Source organism: Alosa pseudoharengus, unplaced genomic scaffold, assembly GCF_046254945.1.
Source record: "Alosa pseudoharengus isolate Yale_2024_CS ecotype anadromous, Long Island Sound unplaced genomic scaffold, YU_APseudo_1.1 YU_APseudo_1.1_scf_13, whole genome shotgun sequence".
Taxonomy (NCBI): domain Eukaryota; kingdom Metazoa; phylum Chordata; class Actinopteri; order Clupeiformes; family Clupeidae; genus Alosa; species Alosa pseudoharengus.
In genome coordinates this window covers 28,894,046-28,911,751 of record NW_027468598.1, presented here as the reverse complement: position 1 = coordinate 28,911,751, position 17,706 = coordinate 28,894,046, and the positions used below count along the sequence as shown (strand labels likewise).

The 17,706-nt window shown below is 43.3% G+C and overlaps 2 protein-coding genes across 2 annotated transcripts; both read right to left on the bottom strand.

Moving 5' to 3' along the window:
- Positions 1-593: 593 nt before the first annotated feature.
- On the bottom strand, positions 594-11,052 carry calm3a (calmodulin 3a (phosphorylase kinase, delta)). The gene is made up of 6 exons (XM_076282778.1): positions 10,869-11,052; positions 7,970-8,000; positions 6,175-6,318; positions 4,862-4,968; positions 2,666-2,801; positions 594-2,448 (listed from the first exon to the last, which is right to left on the bottom strand). The coding sequence occupies exons 1-6, from the start codon at positions 10,869-10,871 to the stop codon at positions 2,420-2,422; spliced, it is 450 nt and encodes a 149-aa protein (XP_076138893.1). The 5' UTR covers positions 10,872-11,052; the 3' UTR covers positions 594-2,419.
- A 930-nt stretch (positions 11,053-11,982) lies between these two features.
- Positions 11,983-14,759, bottom strand: kcnk20 (potassium channel, subfamily K, member 20). Its single transcript, XM_076281753.1, has 2 exons — positions 14,375-14,759; positions 11,983-13,040 (listed from the first exon to the last, which is right to left on the bottom strand). The coding sequence occupies exons 1-2, from the start codon at positions 14,757-14,759 to the stop codon at positions 11,983-11,985; spliced, it is 1,443 nt and encodes a 480-aa protein (XP_076137868.1).
- Positions 14,760-17,706: the final 2,947 nt, after the last annotated feature.

Here is a 17,706-nt window from a genome sequence, read left to right as displayed (position 1 = left end):
CCCCAGGCGCTCTCTCTCTCTCTCTCAGAGTGAGCGAGTGAGTCACCGAGATTCTGTTCCTCACCCCACAAGGGCGGATTCGTGTCCCAGACACCCATGCTGACCTCAGACATAGGGTCAGCACAACCCGATTAAGAAGGATTACTCAAGACATACCACGCGTGTGTGTGAGAGAGGAAGTAACGCCCATGAAAGAGGGAGGTTCAATGCACACACACACAAACGCCATTTGGACCGAAGTTCATGTTAGTTCACATGGAGTTGTAACATGTGATAATGTGGGTCCATGTAGGCCCAAAAGCTTTCATTGCTTAAATATCAATATTTTAAATTTGGGGGAAAGGGGTTGGGGTGGGAAGGGATTACATATCAAGGCTGCAGAGGTAACACCTGTGGCAATTATATATAACATAAGTCAGAGAACTGTCCAAATGTGGCACAAAGATATGGTAAAAACTGGTGACTGTTAACTAGGCTACACAAAGGACTGAAATGTTGCCTCCTGAATTCCCGCAGAATATTAATAGAGTGGTTCCAACCAGTCACACAAGCATGCAAATAAATGCAAATAGAAAGGCCAATGAACAAGTCAGTTTCCGAACATTAATATACTTTTTATTGCAAAACAATATTTTATTCCACACATTATTTGCAGATAGTTCTACATGTTTTAACAGTCCACATTCCTGCAACCTCCATTTGTACACCTGAAACAAAGCCAGTGTGAGACACCTGACCACAGAGATCAAACACATTGCGCTCTTCTACTCCAACGTTGCCAAAAGGTCACGCCACGAGAACCAAACCGCACCACGTCCGAGAGTATAAACTCTGTCCCTCGCCTCAAGTTCTCCACATCTGAAATCCATTCGAGGTTTGCCTTGTGTTTGAGACGTACTAAGCAGGCAGTTCATATTTAAATGCTCAGTCACACAGCAAAGCGGTGAGCGGACGAGCTGCAGAAGCAGCTGGCAGACTGGGAGGGGGTGAATTACCTCACAATTGCAAAAGACAAATGAGTTGTAGCGGTAGCAGCGACAGCAACATTTTGGTTCCTCGTTGGTGACTTAACATGTTACGGTTCACACAAGAGTGCAAATATAGATATATATATTTATATGTGTATGTAAACGTAGATATAGATATATAATTTAAATGTATATGTATTTATATTTATATATATGTATGTTTGAATATATATTATATTAATTACTACAAGTCATCTTGCAAGTGAGTCTTTGAGGCTTGAGATTCTTATGGCACATTTATAAAACTGTGGACACAACTTTAAATAAAAAATAGAATAAAAGGGAAAAAAAAATCACAGGTCATTCTAAACTGCAGTAACAATAGGCAATGCAAGGTTCACCAGACATTAATATGTAATGATGCACAACTTGTATTATTTTTTAACTTGTATCTGTTAAGTAAGCATAAGCATAACATACTGGTATTTGCACCACATTTAACCTGTAGATTATTTAACTGTACATTTACGTTGTTGTCTTGCAACTTGCTCACACTGTCCACACACAACCATGCATTCCTTTAGTGGTAGCTGCAGGTATGCCCACAGAACTGTCTACCGGACAGACAGACTGATTTACACACGGCAGGAAGCCCCAGTGGCACTGACCAATACCACTGGACGGCCGGAATTCATCTGCAGTTCTACGCCAACAAAGTAATGTAGTTGGCTTTCACTACGTGCAAGTCAACTTTCTTATGTGGACACTAACTTTTTTTTCTTTGATGTTTTTTTTTTGTTATTTTCTTTTGGTTGTTGTCATTAGTTTTTTTCTTCTCAAATATATGTAGATTTATATTCATATATTACACACATCTAGCTTTGTACACGGCCCAGATCTCCATGGTGATAACAAGCTTTTCAACTGCAACTGGATAGGGGCCCCAGACAATCCAAAGCTTTTGCCCGAGTTCAGGCGACCAAACTCTAATGTTCCAATCAAATTCTGTTTACGTCAACTGGAATTTGTAATTACTCTTTACAGGGACAACGGTAGCCAATAGGAGAGCTTTTTTTTTCAGCTAGACAGGAAGGAATAAGCTAGCGCCCTCAAAGCCGATCAAACAATCCTTTCAGAAGCTAATCAGCTGAATACTTTACGGTGAGGATCTCTGTAAGACTCTCATAAAGAAGAAGGATCACATGCTTGAGAAGGCCTCCGTGCTCTTTCTCCACGCAGAGGCTGAAGGGGCCAGGAGGTTTTGACCAGACCACACCAGTTATTGAATTTTAACACTCAATAGTTTGTGAGTTTAAGATTTTGGTTGGATTGTTATGGATGTTGGTAGGTTTTTTCTTCACGGTTATTACTTTTATTATTATTATTATTTTTAAGACAAGAGTGATCTTAGTCAGTCATGTTATGCGAGGGATGTGGAGGGGACACCTGCTTCACTTTGCAGTCATCATCTGCACAAACTCTGCAAGGAAGAACACACAAAAATGGAAACATATTAGCATAGAGAAAGAGACATAATTTACCTAGGAATGAGTCGTTCGTTGCCAACCGATCGATTTGTTATAATTCCAGTGTATAGTATGTAATTTAAAACAACAGGTTTTTAAGTGTTTACTGTATCTAGGCCATGCAAAACCTCATCAGGTACTTGAGGCTTTTATTCGCTCCCACACACGCACCTTCGTAGTTGACCTGTCCATCTCCGTCAATGTCGGCCTCGCGAATCATCTCATCGACTTCCTCGTCTGTGAGCTTCTCTCCCAGGTTGGTCATGACGTGGCGCAGCTCCGCAGCACTGATGTACCCATTACCGTCCTGCATGAACAGAGGGGATCAGAGAGAGAAAGAAAGAAAGATGTGGAAGCAGACAGGGAAAGAGAGTATGGTGTCAGGTAGGATGGAATGAGGGCGAGAGAAAGAGAGGGAGGGAAAGAGACATGGAAGAGAAGGAAAGAAAAAAAGAACATCGGAACAGGTAGTATGAAAGTAACGAAGCAGAGAAAAGGGGGAGGGGGTCGAGAGTGATGTAGAGAGGGATAGAAAACCAAAGATGAAGGTATGGATGTATGAAGAGAAAAATGGAGGGAGGGATGTGAGAAAGAGATAAAGTAGGAGGAGAGAGACAGACCGACATAGTGAAGGAGAAACAGAGACACCCGTATGGAGAGAGAATGAGACAGACAGACGCATGGCGGGAGAAACAGAGACGTGTAGAGGGAGAAACAGACGTGTAGAGGGAGAAACAGACGTGTAGAGGGAGAATTAAATGAGACGTGTAGAGGGAGAAACAGACGTGTAGAAGGAAAAACAGACGTGTAGAGGGAGAAACAGACGTGTAGAAGGAAAAACAGACGTGTACAGGGAGAATTAAATGAGACGTGTAGAGGGAGAATTAAATGAGACGTGTAGAGGGAGAATTAAATGAGACGTGTAGAGGGAGAATTAAATGAGACGTGTAGAGGGAGAATTAAATGAGACGTGTAGAGGGAGAAACAGACGTGTAGAGGGAGAATTAAATGAGACGTGTACAGGGAGAATTAAATGAGACGTGTAGAGGGAGAATTAAATGAGACGTGTAGAGGGAGAATTAAATGAGACGTGTAGAGGGAGAAACAGACGTGTAGAGGGAGAATTAAATGAGACGTGTAGAGGGAGAATGAGACGTGTAGAGGAAGAATGGGACGTGTAGAGGGAGAATTAAATGAGACGTGTAGAGGAAGAATGGGACGTGTAGAGGGAGAATTAAATGAGACGTGTAGAGGGAGAATGGGACGTGTAGAGGGAGAATTAAATGAGACGTGTAGAGAGAGAATGGGACGTGTAGAGGGAGAAACAGAACTCCTGCATAGAAACTGCTTCTGTGCTGTGAGCAATGAGCCATCAGTTTATTTAGACACGCCCTTCCATAAGGCTAGGTAAAGGCCAGTAAACACACCAATCTGGTTGCTATAGTGACAGAAAAAAAACCAAAAAAAAACATAAGCCCAACGGCACCATGGCCCAAACCCATTACTCCTCTTAATGCTAACTTGATTATGTTGGCCGAGACGTCTACACTCGTTTGTTCAAACTGAGGAGGTGAAAGAAAGCAGGCTTGGTAATGGATGATGGCTGACTGCAAGGCAAAGTCAGCAGGTTCAACCCTACAGCCTTCTCTTTATCCTCCCCTATTAAAGTCTTTACCTGGCATAACTACCGACTGTCTTTTGTCTTAGCGGTGACACGCCCTTTCTAACAATCAGTTATTGTGTGTGTGTGTCCGTGTGTGAGACAATCATTGGCTTCTATCCAACCTGTGCGATCTAGGCCACTCCTTAGATGTTGCTACATTTATGTAGCAATGCAAAGTAACCTATTGGCTTCATCACTATGAACTCTGGATGACACCAATTGGATCTAATTCTATTTATATTTCATCCAGCAGGCCTACTCGCTCTATGTCTGACTGGCTGCAAGTGCATGTTAACCAATCACGCTTTCTGAACCCATTGTTAACATATACATCTATCAAGACAGTAAATATGCTTTCATCTGAAGCAACACTACACTACATTGTGGATACACAATCAGATCGGGATGTTCCGTGAATGACCTATGACCTCAGCTGAACAATGACCCATGACCTCTACTGAACAAAGACCCATGACCTCTGCTGAATGATGACCCATGACCTGTTGGTTGATTAATACAACGGTAAAAAGGTGGCTGATATTTAGCAGGCGCTTTTGGCTGAAGTGACTCGAAACGGTGATTTGATTCCCATACCCAGACAGTGACTGTTAGGTGGTGTCAGTACCACAGGTACACCACGGCCACAGTAATGATGACCTCTGTTGTTAGCACCCTTCTGGACCATATTCAGTGATTATTCTTACCTTGTCGAACACTCTGAAGGCTTCCCGGATCTCCTCCTCACTGTCTGTGTCCTTCATCTTTCGCGCCATCATAGTGAGGAATTCTGGAAAATCGATGGTGCCATTTCCTGTTGGGAGCAGAAGGGTTTTTGTGTCTTTTAATAAATAATATCAGCTTTAAATCATTCATGGAGGAGCAGGGTGGGCTTCAGGGCACTTATCTGGGAGGGTGGGGCAGATTAAGGAAAGAAAGAGAGACAAATACTGTACTAGAGACGTGCTCTCCTCTCACTACAAATCACACACACACACACACCAGAAAGAGCATGCATGCACATACACACACACACGCGAACATACACACACACACACCAGAAAGAGCATGCATGCACATACACACACACACGCGAACATACACACACACACACCAGAAAGAGCATGCATGCACATACACACACACACGCGAACATACACACACACACACCAGAAAGAGCATGCATGCACATACACACACACACGCGAACATACACACACACATACCAGAAAGAGCATGCATGCACATACACACACACACACGAACATACACACACACACACCAGAAAGAGCATGCATGCACATACACACACACACGCGAACATACACACACACATACCAGAAAGAGCATGCATGCACATACACACACACACGCGAACATACACACACACACACCAGAAAGAGCATGCATGCACATACACACACACACGCGAACATACACACACACATACCAGAAAGAGGAAGCGCGCACACGCGCACATACTCACGCATGCACGCACACACAAGAAAGAGTACGCACACACACACACACACACACAACACAGAAAGAGCAGTCTCAAACTAAAACTGTGTGTGTGTGTGTGTGTGTGTGCGCGCGCGAGTGTATGTGAGTGTGTGAGGGGGCATTTGGCAGGCTGGTGGGAGGGTGATGAGAGAGAGCATTTCTGGCAGCTAATGACCGCAGGCCTCCTCTACATCAAGACGTGGGAAATGGATCTGGACTACGGTCCAGAATAATGACTTACTGGAAATCAATGGGGGTGAGTAAGCAGCACAAGCACTGAGAATTATGGAGTTGTCATTGATTAACCTTGGTTTACAATACTGAGAGATAGTCAACATGTAAAATTATATCAGTGAAATTATTTTTTTATTAAGTTGTGTGTGTAAATGTACATGTGTGTTTGTAGTATGTGTGTATGTGTATGTGTGTGTATATGTGTGTTTTGGTTTGTGTGTGTGTGTGTATATATGTGTATGTGTGTGTATATGTGTGTGTTTGTGTGTGTGTCCGTGCTCACCGTCGGCATCCACCTCGTTGATCATGTCCTGCAGCTCGGCCTCAGTGGGGTTCTGTCCCAGCGAGCGCATGACCGTGCCCAGCTCTTTGGTGGTGATGGTGCCGTCGCCGTCCTTATCAAACAGGGAGAACGCCTCCTTGAACTCTGCCAAGAGGACACAGCCACTAGTGAGACAACACACACACTACAATACACACACGCACTACAACACACATACACTACAACACACACATGCACTATAACACACATGCACTACAACACGCACACACACACACACACACACACTACAAAACACACACTACAACACACACACACACACACGCACTACAACACACACACTATACTTCAACCTAATACTATCAACCTAATAAAATACACAGGGATGCAAACAGTTGAGAATGGGGCCGTGGGTAGTGCTCCTCTGACCTGCACAAATCTAGTAGGTGACCTTTTTTGATATCAAAAAGGTGAGCCTCACCTAAGAAGGGAGTTTGCATCTATAAATACTGTTTACACCTCATTACCACACCTAGTGTGTACTGTGCCTTACTTGATAATGTCTGCTCCATCAACATGGCCTTCATCTAAATGTAGGGGCTAGAGGTGTTCAACGTTTTCTTTGAGCTTTGTGTGTGTTTGCTATTTGAAGATGTGAAGTTGTTTGACAATATGTATAAACATCTAATAGAGCAAAGTACAGACAGTACCAAGCTCATGGGCTTAACACCAAGGCAGCGCACAGGCTGATTAATGTATTCTTTCTTTTGCTGCAAGTTGCTTTGCATACGAGCAACTGCTGTATGAAGAAATGCAAATAGCTACAAACTGATGAAGATTAATGGGAGTAAGAAAATGACTTCATCCTTAAGATTTAGCCTGTTAAAAAAAAAATGTGTCAGCTGCTATCCGGGATGAGATCATTACCACGTGCACTATGTATATGAGAAGTGATGACTGGCAGGGAAGGGCAACCAAATGATTCCATTTCCTATTGTCTGTGACTTAATGTGATTGCTGAGAGCAACTTTTGTGGTTTTGGAGAGGACTCAAACTCATTTAGCTAAATTGCCAGACAGACACTGGGGTGTAGAATACATAAAAATATATATATCTGGCTTTGTTTTTTCACCACTGAGCATTCAGATAAGCAAAGTAAGGGTGTGTAAAAACATGTTTTTAAGACTTTTAATCCTTCCTCTACCCTAAGTCTGACAAATGTTGTTTTCCTTTCTTAAAGCTTTTTTCAAAAGTGATGTGGTTTTACTGTGAGTGACTGGCTCAACACCAGCCTAATTTCTGAGAGGTGCAGATCAGCAATAAGTGCATTCTAACAAATTGGCAGCTGGCCACGTTTCAACATCTACACAACATGTTGTACTATCAAAATAACAGTTTCATAAGATCTGGAGTAGGCCAACAAGTTGATTACTGAGCTACATGATAATAGTAAAAGGTCCAGTACCTCATCCGTAAAAAAAAAATAAAAAAAAGAAGCTATGATTCACACACCACATTGTTGGCTTTGCCTTAACCCTTAAAGGTGTAGGTTTTTGAACATTCTAAGTTCCGCAACAATTGAAGGTTCTAAAATTCTATGTTGAATTCAATGAACCCAGATATTCTTTAGAATGTTAATTTCCCAACATTCCCGTCACACCGGTGTGACGGTACTCATTTAAGGGTTAATCACTTAAATGATGACAACCAGGATGTGGGTTTGGTTATATAAACAACGCACTGGTAATCACACAGCCCAGACTTCCCACAGCAGTCAAAGCCACTGCTGCCCACTCACCTGCAATCTGCTCCTCGGTTAGCTGGTCTGCCTGTGGACAGATGGAGAGAGGGAGAGATGGGAGAGAGACGTCAGCGTATAATAACAGTTAATTAGCCTATGACTTATGAAGCCAGCTGACAAAGGAGGGCATAAAAGGCAGGCAGACAGGCAGGTAGACAGACAGACACAGGTAGACAGGCAGACACAGGTAGACAGACAGACACAGGTAGACAGGCAGACACAGGTAGACAGGCAGACACAGGTAGACAGGCAGACACAGGTAGACAGGCAGACACAGGTAGACAGGCAGACAGACAGACACAGGCCACAAGTAAGTCAATGTATGGGAAACACTGCATGTCTTATGATTACCCTCCTGCTCCCCCTTCCTTCTCACCATGGAAATACAACCAGGCCCCACTTTCACTGTCTAATGCTAGAGAGTGTGTGTGTGTGGGGGGGGGGGGGGCTCTCCAGTGGCTGTGTGTGGACTAGAGTGGACAGTAAAGGCAGGTGGCGATGCGATGTGAAGGACGTGTATAAATACTTCACATCACCTTTAAATACGCACGCAGAACATAATTAGCAAATGCACTAACAGGGTCAGCAATGTAGCACACCGCATATTAAAATCCCTTTAGCACACCTCTCTGTCTCGGTGTCTCTCTCGGCTGAGAGACACACTTGGGGGATGAGGAGGTAGTCACACTAGGACTGTTTAGGACACACTAATCATATGATGTGGCAGTCGTGGGAGGTGAGGTGAGGTGAGGTGAGGTGAGGTGAGGTGAGGTACAGTAACCACTGATAGTCAAAGTAGAATGTGATCTGTGGTTGGAGAGCAGCAGGTTGTTCAGGTGTACACATCATGCACTTCACAAGCACAAGGAGGAGGAATTGAACATCTTGTCCCGTGCATGACTGAAAAGGTGAACATCTAGGTTAATAAAGCAGGAATTACAAGGTCCCAACTGCTGCGCTGTAAGCATTATAAATGAACTCGCAGACATAATCTTACCCGTCACCCTAGTGTAGCCTATACAATTCTTGTTTTATGCAAGCGATGCATGGCTTATAGCAATGTGTGATCATGAATCATCAAATGACTGCACTTCTATGCATAAAGAGCAACAGCACGTTTACCATAGATTTGAGGGAACGTGTGGATTGCTTTATAAGGATCCAAGAAGCATCATCATGATGACAGGCTGCAGCAATGCTAACAGCTTTGAAGCAAACCAGAAAATAGACGAATGGTAACGCCACGGAAATTAGGCTTTTTTTACTCTGCCTGTCTAATCACAATCTCTCCTCATTTGCATAAAGATGCTCTAGGCTGAGGGCGCGATGAGCTAAATTATACACTGTGCGCGGCAGACGGAGCTCTGCGAGTGCAACAGGGACTCGACGCTGTGCCAGAGACAGGGCAGGTGTTTGGGGTCGAGCCGCACACTGGCTATGCCACACAACCCGAGTGCCGCTCAACGAGCCTCATGCTTCACAAATCATAGTCCGTTTAACACACAGATACGACTGACAGAAGAGGCTTGAATGCAGAACGACCGCCGACAAAATCCCACGTAACGTTGCGATCCTCGTTACGTTGTTTTAGTACGTGGTGCCTTACAGGGTGTACTGCAGAGCCCCTGTCAACCCGGTCCTGCACCAGCAATGATTTGGTTCAATGCGGGAAGGGAGGGTGGCGGCTAGGATCATTCTCACACATACACACACACACATACACAGACAGTGCTGCAGCTCACTGTGGTGCAGTACGCAGCATCACTATCCCAGCTGCAGTTTGTTAACGTTAACTGCCATTGCTCTCATAACTGATGCATGAAATATCATCCTCCCAAAGTGAGGATAATTCGGTTGGCGCATGCATGAAGTATAGATGCAAACCATCGGTTTCCTTTTGCAAGTGGCGAAATGTAGCGGACTAACGCGAGTAAAAGTTACATAACCTGACAACCCCTTACAACATGTGGTAAGATCAAAAACATGCAATATGCTAAGTGACCCGGAATCCAATTTATTTTAACGTTACTCATATGGCTTCAACTTTTCAGGACAGGCCGCATTCAACACGGCGTGGTTAACACGCCCACCTCGTCGCATTTGCGCACTACGAGCAATTAATTTACTGAGCTAAAATTAGTTTCTCGTAAATTAGCTGGGGGATAATGATTAAGTTATCGATTAGCACAACTACCTGCCTACAGTGTTAGCTAGTATGTATCCTAAATTGTCCTTGTCAGGATTATGTGCGATGTGCAAGTGTGTAATCCTGCGAGGGCCAAATTAGGACACACCTTCATCTCCAACGCTAGCCACAGCTTTACTAAGGTGCTAACGTTAGCATAGTAATCTATCGTTACCTAGCTAGCCTACCTGTCTACTTTGGCTGAGTAACCCCATTCTATAAACATTAACGCTAGTCATGTTGGCCTAAATGATTTGTTAAACCTAACAATCCTACACATATACAAACATGTATGTGTTTGTACATAGCCATTACTCCAAATGACTGTCATCAGTCAGTGGTGGTGATGATGCTTGGGAATCAATGGCAGTTCCATCATAACGTAACGTTAGCTAATGTTAACGTTTAACGTTAATGTAACGTTAGCTAACGAAGACATCTTAATATATTCAGTATCATGTATAGCGCGTTTTTTAGATGGACAACGCATTATGATCAATCACAATCGGACTGACAAGAGATATTGTCACACACTAGAGTTAGCTAGCTAACGTTAACCAACCAGCTAACGTTAACGTGAATCCAGACAAGTTATCATAGCCCGCTATGTCATTCCACTAGCATTCGCTTAGTTTTCTATTCATTCGCTCGTCATCCTGCTAGTAGGTTGCACTGTCAGTGCTTTGACGTTAAAACGGAAGGAATACTTACCATTTTGTATACAAGACTTTGGTCTTAATTTAGTCCAACACGAGACTCCTTTCTGGTTCTGTTTACCCTAGTCCGTTATTAATAATTCAAAGAAGGAATTCGGCCAGTCAAGTTACTCAGCGTAGACAAGCTTGCCAGACCTGAAGTCGCCCGGAAATTACTCCTCTTCACTGACGGTTGAATATTCTCATATCCATCCGCTATGACATCATTGGCTTCCTACTTACCAAATCAAGATTCATCCTGCCTGCACTTTTGGGTGTGATGGGATGTGTATGATATTCTCGATTTGTTTGATTAGGCTTTTCATTAGTTTAATTTATTATTGATAAAACCCTAGATAAAAGAAGACAGCAGTGATCTACTTAACAAACCCGCGGAGGGATATCGGACTTCACAGACTGACAACTCAACTCAAGCACCTGCAGAGTATGAGACGTCTATCTGACAAAGTTGTACAAAAATCCCTATCCTAACCCTTGTGTATAGGATTGTAATGTACATGTGCGTGGTAAAGTAATTTTTTATATCAATAATAATTTAAAGTTCATAGTTTGTATTGCAGTAGCCTTAAATTACCAAAACGCACTCAGTGTCTAATAGAGACAAAATTAGAACTTGGCCGATGGACTGCTTGGGCCAAGGCCTTTCAAATGCATCCTAATAAGGTTAACAGTCGTTTGTTCTCTCAGTTCTCTCTTCTCTCATTTTGAGTCGTTTTTGTAATAGAGCATGAACACTGCACTGCAGAAAGCCTGCACTGCACAGAAATATGCCATCTTTATGGACCTTTATGCATCTTTATGCTGACTTACATTGTATACCACATTGCACTTTTCTGCTTTTTTTGCACTTTCTGGTTAGACGTGCAAACTACATTTAGTTGTCTTTGTACTTGTAGGTATACTCTGCATAATGACAATAAAGTTTAATCTAATTGAATCTAATCTTTTTATTTGTCTGAAGGAAAAAGCCAGGGGAGAAGAGGCCCTGTCATGAACTAGATTTTCATACCTCGGTTATTTTGTAATTAAAATGAAATCAAAATGCCAATAGAGGTAATTAATTTTATTCGCATACAGAAATGATGTACCACTTGCATCCCTCTGTGGATTTACATATTGATTCTGGTCTCCTGTAGTCGATTATTGAGCATGGCGATTGCTCCAACTCCCTCAGGTGAGCTGTTTTGCCGTGCAAAGGTGCGAGAGCACCTGTCGCTCACAGGTGTATGGAGGTTTAGTGGACCAGTTCCTGATGTCACCACCTCCCCAGGTCGCTTGCACCTTTGGGCCTCTATGTTCCTTTCTGCTGCGTCCCTCCTCTCCTCTACCTTACACACCGTCTCCACCACCGAGCTATTGCACCAGCACTTGCCCCGAGGGGTGGCAGAAGCTGCAAACCGGACCACGCTGAAGCTCCATCGCCTCCCGTGCCGTGTTGCGGTCAGCCGGAGCTGGGTCCTCAGCGAGGCCTGGCCCTGGACGGCGTCATGGCTCACGCCCGGGTAGCAGCAGAAGCAGCAGCAGCAGAAGACCCCTCGGGGCCCCTTATCGTCGTCATCATCGACGTCTGCGTCTCCGTCGCCCCGTGTCCCCCCCGAGCACGCACCGCCACAGCCCCTCCTCAGACGCAGCATCTGGGCCAGCATCCAGTTGAGCGCCTGCTTGATGATGATGGACATGATGTTGAAGAGCGAGTAGGTACAGCAGACGCCCAGCAGGATCACCAGGCTGTTGCCCACCTGGTAAAACCAGCGAGCGGTGTACCACTCCCGCTGCCCGCTCACCAGGTCCCCGAAGCCCATGGTGCTGAACGTCACGAAGCAGAAGTACATGGACTCGAAGTAGCCCCAGCACTCCACCGACGAGTATAGACCCGAGGCGGCGAGGGCCACCAGCAGAGCCAGGGCGCCCAGGATGAGGGTGACGTAGTACACAGACGGCTTCCACTCCTCTTCCTCCTCTTCCTCTCCTCCTTCCCCTGATCTTCTCATGCTGGCCTTCGTCCTCCTCCGTCTCCTGTGACAGATGTCCATGAGGAAGGAGATGAGGGTGATGGCTCGCTCCAGGAAGAGATTAAAGAAGAGGATGGTGGCAGCGCAGCCGAACAGCCCGTAAGGGATGAGGAAGATCTTCCCGCAGGCGGTGCAGGGTGCGGTCATGCCGAAGCCTGTTCAGAAGCAAACGAGAGGTGACAGGAAGGTGCTACAGTACACACCTCAGGCAGTGGTATACACAGACTCTTTTGCCTGAATTTGGCAGATGTTTGCTCAGATAACAGTTTGGAAATGTACATTTGTTGAGAATATTTCCTGATATAAGTGTGAAAAAAATGTAACACAATGTACTGCCTGTTAGATTGGGCGCTGAATCCTCCAGGTGACGGATATAACGTTTTTAAATCAGGGACAGCACTCAACAGTAGCTGAGTTAACTCAACAGTAAACAGTTATCTGAGGCAATTAAAAAAGGTTTAAAAGGTACATTTAAGTGCTGTCCTTGATTTAAAAATCTGATATAAGTGTGGAAAGGATAAGGAGATAGGAAGTTCCTAGACTTCCCCTCAGTGAGATATGGGGAGTGAATGATCTAAACCCTGTCAATGTAATACCACTCAATGTCAGTGCAACTAATATAACACTGTTGGCAATGCATACTGCAGCCGCTGAAATCCTACATCTCTTTGGAAGATGTCCAGACCACAGTTATCACAGTAAATTATGGGACCTGCAGACATCAGACTAGTTCTCTGCCAACTTGTATCATGGGTCCATTTATCATTCTGTCAGTGATTTATTAGGCCTCTATAGTCTGAAAGACTGATTATCATTTGCTGACAGAGAGTGACAACATCCTAAAAAAAAGTAATGTTTGAAATTCACAGCTCCTTTACCTCCAAATGTCTTTAAATAGCCTACTCCCAGTGCTACGAATATGATTAAATATCTGACTTCACTTCACCAGTCATATTGTATGTCTCCGTCACCTGTTAATTGATTCTCGCTATCTTCGCCTTCCATTTTCTACCCATGGAAATGTTGATTCAGGAGGAGATAACGATATGTGGCTGTAAAGTCTTATGGTCCTCCTGTCGGCCCACTGTCAATACTCCATGCTATCCTTAAGTCATTAGATAGGCCATCAGGAATCCCAGCAACAGTAATTGACTGTGCAAATATTTATAGGTGCGAGGGCACTGCTGATGGAGCAGTTCTGTGCAAATATACCCACGACACGGTCAATCAATACCTCTTTGTTTGGATTATGACTGAGTGCAATTTCTATGTTCAGACAAGTTTCATATACAGAATGTGTTGAGTTCCCTATAGTTTCTACAAGAAAACATGAACAATGTTATATTGAGATGTATTTCAGTTATGCAGTAGCTAGAGGAGTAGGAGTAAAGGTCACAGTACAAATAAATATCATAAATATATCATATCATCTGTCTATCTATCTGTCTATCTGCCCATAGATACAGATCCATAGAAATACTCTCTGTACCTATAGTGGAGACCACCGTGGCCACAAAGTAGAAGGATCCAGAGAAGTCCCATCGGGGTCGGCGTGGGTCTACCCTCACTCCAGCAGAGTTGGCCTCCTCGTACTGCTTGAGCAGTGTGCGGAGGTCCCCCGGGCTCACCTGGTGCTGGCGGACAAACTCGGCTACCTGTGAGTCCCAGCGGCTCTGAGCCTTGAGCTCCTCGGGTCGCTCCAGCGCCGAGAAGACGGCCGCGCCAAACAGCATGTAGAGGGCAATGAGCGTCCACAGGAGGCAGATGCGGGCGAGGTCCGTGTTGACCCAGCCACAACCGCCACAGCTGCCGCCGCCACGGCCAGAGGGGGCATCTCCACGACGATGCACACTGTACTGACCCTCGGTACCCATGACTGAAGATTCTAATACTATTTCCGACGAGATGATTGAAAACAGCACGTAAGATGTTTCCTGTTGTTTCTGGGTCTGCTCTCATAGATTCCCTTCACCTCACCCAGTGTCCAAACGAGCCGACCCAACAAAATGAACACCTGTAATCCACATGTTAAATGGGAGAGATATGAAAGTTAGACTTTAAAAGACCTCACCTTCAAAACCTGGCCTTTACATGGCAGCTAGCCTACCAACAACTGATGCAGCGGAGAGAAGGATTAACTGTATTGACTTTTTCCCCCCCTTTACCTACCTTATTTCATAACATTTATGGCCTGCATGGTTGACACAGCTTATCATGATGGTGTCTATCTGAAGTTTGAGCATGGTTATTGCCTCATGACTTTACGGCTATTTGCAACATTAAAACCTAATATATAAAAACCCCAAGTACTGCATCTGCAATTAAATTATTTCCATGATGTAAGCAAGCAGTGTTATCAAGAAATTCACACAGCTTAGTGAGTGGGCTATTTGACATTTGAACAGATTAACAGCATGTAAGTTAATAATGAAGAAACATTTGCACCCTTGGATTTGAATTGAATTTGCATCTGTAAAATTGTCTAGGTCTGTCAGGGCCTCGTCAGTTTTTGAGATGATCAGGTGAGAAGCATTCCCTCTGCCTTGAACGAGATAAAAATGTTTCAAGTCATGTTCACTCATAATGAGTTTAAACAACACAGTGGATTGAACATGTGTATATATAAAGTATTAACATGGGGTTGTGCCTCTCTATGATTTACTTGAGCACCAGATTTGCAATCGTATCTGTACACACAGGTACTAACTGGCCCTTTTGTCTGGCAGAGCTCTAAAACCCTGTGTTAATACCTTGAATAGTGTGTGAACCAAACTACCAGTTACCTACGGAAGCTTATTGCTGCCACACTAAAAGAAATAAAAAGGTTCAGTATTATGTAATTACGTGAAAAGTTTCTTGTTATAACAATATCTTTTTCATGTTTTAACAAGATATGTATCACGTTATTACATGAAATTATCACGTTATTTCATGATAATGATATTTTCACGTTATAACATGAAAATATCATGTTATTTCAAGATAGGATTTTTTCACGTTTTTACAAGATATTTATCATGTTTTTACATGAAATTATCACGTTATTTCAAAATAACAAAACTAAACGAAACAAGGCCACGAGAGCTCATGGCTGGCATAAATGATAACTAGTCGTGTCTATGAACTTGCACCCTGGCTGCTATTACAGTGCTGCTTGATGAGTGTTTGTTTTTGTGCATGTGTGTATGAGTGTGTAGGCTGTGTGTGTGGTCAATTCCCAGCTGACTGAGGAGCAGCGAAGAGGGATGTGTGTGTATCGGCAGAGAGCTGCTGAAAAGGAGGCCGATAGAGAGGTTCTGTGCAGGATAGCCTGCTCACACCATAGACTGTATGGCTCACACAGCCTCATAGTTCTGCTTTATCTTCTTATCAACACAATAAATAAAACTTTCGCTAACTTGACGCAAGAGGGAGAAAGGGCTTTGATAAATATGCAAATCTTCACGCAATGTGGGTAAATGTATAGACCGCTCTGGCTCGGTAGCCTGCATGTCAGGTCATCGCTGTCATTTCTAAGGCTGTGGGGAAGGGTGAAAATATCAGTATCATATCAGTATCATGAAATAACGTGATAATTTCATGTAATAACGTGATAAATATCTTGTTAAAACGTAAAAATATCATATCTTGAAATAACATGATATTTTCATGTTATAACGTGAAAATATCAGTATCATGAAATAACATGATAATTTCATGTAATAACGTGATAAATATCTTGTTAAAACATGAAAAAGATATTGTTATAACAAGAACCTTTTCACGTAATTACATAATACTGAGACTTTTTATTTCTTTTAGTGTGGCAGCAATAAGCTTCCGTAGTTACCACTAGATTTTTATGTATTCATTCTCAAAGGATATTTAATGAGTGCTTTTAAACACCAGGGGGTGACATTGCAACATTACTGTTTGATCAAAATCCCAATCTACATGCTCTACCCAGAGTCCATTAGGTGCATGTTTGACATCCTGACTGACATTAGTCAGAAGTTACTTCATACCTGTCAACACTCCCGTTTTTCCCGGGTTTCTCCCGTATTTGAAGGTCATCTCCCAGCACCCTCCCGTTTTGTTATTTCTCCCAGAAAACTCCCGTAATTTGCATGGCCATCAAACTTCATTTTAAAATCATTGATCCATTCAGGTTGCCAGATTGTGTATGAAATACACCTTACACATACACGATCACTTAGTTTCAATTTCAACCGTTTTGTCATAGGCTAAAACCTGGCAACCCAAAACCCAAATAAGGAAGCGGGTGCCGACTGCGCAGCCTGAGTCTCGTCGTAAGCAAACGGGGCTAGTTGAATCTAATACCTCCATGAGTTGAATGGACTACTCCAGAACTAGCTGTTGTGAAATTGTTGGGAATTTAATTGATTAACACATCACATAAACTGTTATTGAGTGTTGTTGATACACTGAACTTGTGCCCTCGGAACCAAATCTTTGGATGTTAGATGTTACTATATGAAATAGTAGCCTACCCAGCCCTGGGTGAGCCCAGACAAAACATTTGATGTCAGCCAAGCTTGCCACTTTATTTGCAAATTTGGCCTGATGTCACACTCTATACCAGTGTATGCAATCAAAATGCTACAAATAATTGCAATATTAAGTGATGTCTAAAACATAGCTGTCAGTGCAATTATCGGGGTTCAAGCAGAATGTCAGAAGCACAGTCGCAAAAGATTGATGGATTTGACAACTGAAGAGGACCTTGGAACTTTATGGAAGAAAATAGATCACTCCAGAAGTAAAACCACATTAGGATTTACATATTTAGATTTTAGGTTAAACTTCCCCAAAATTGACATG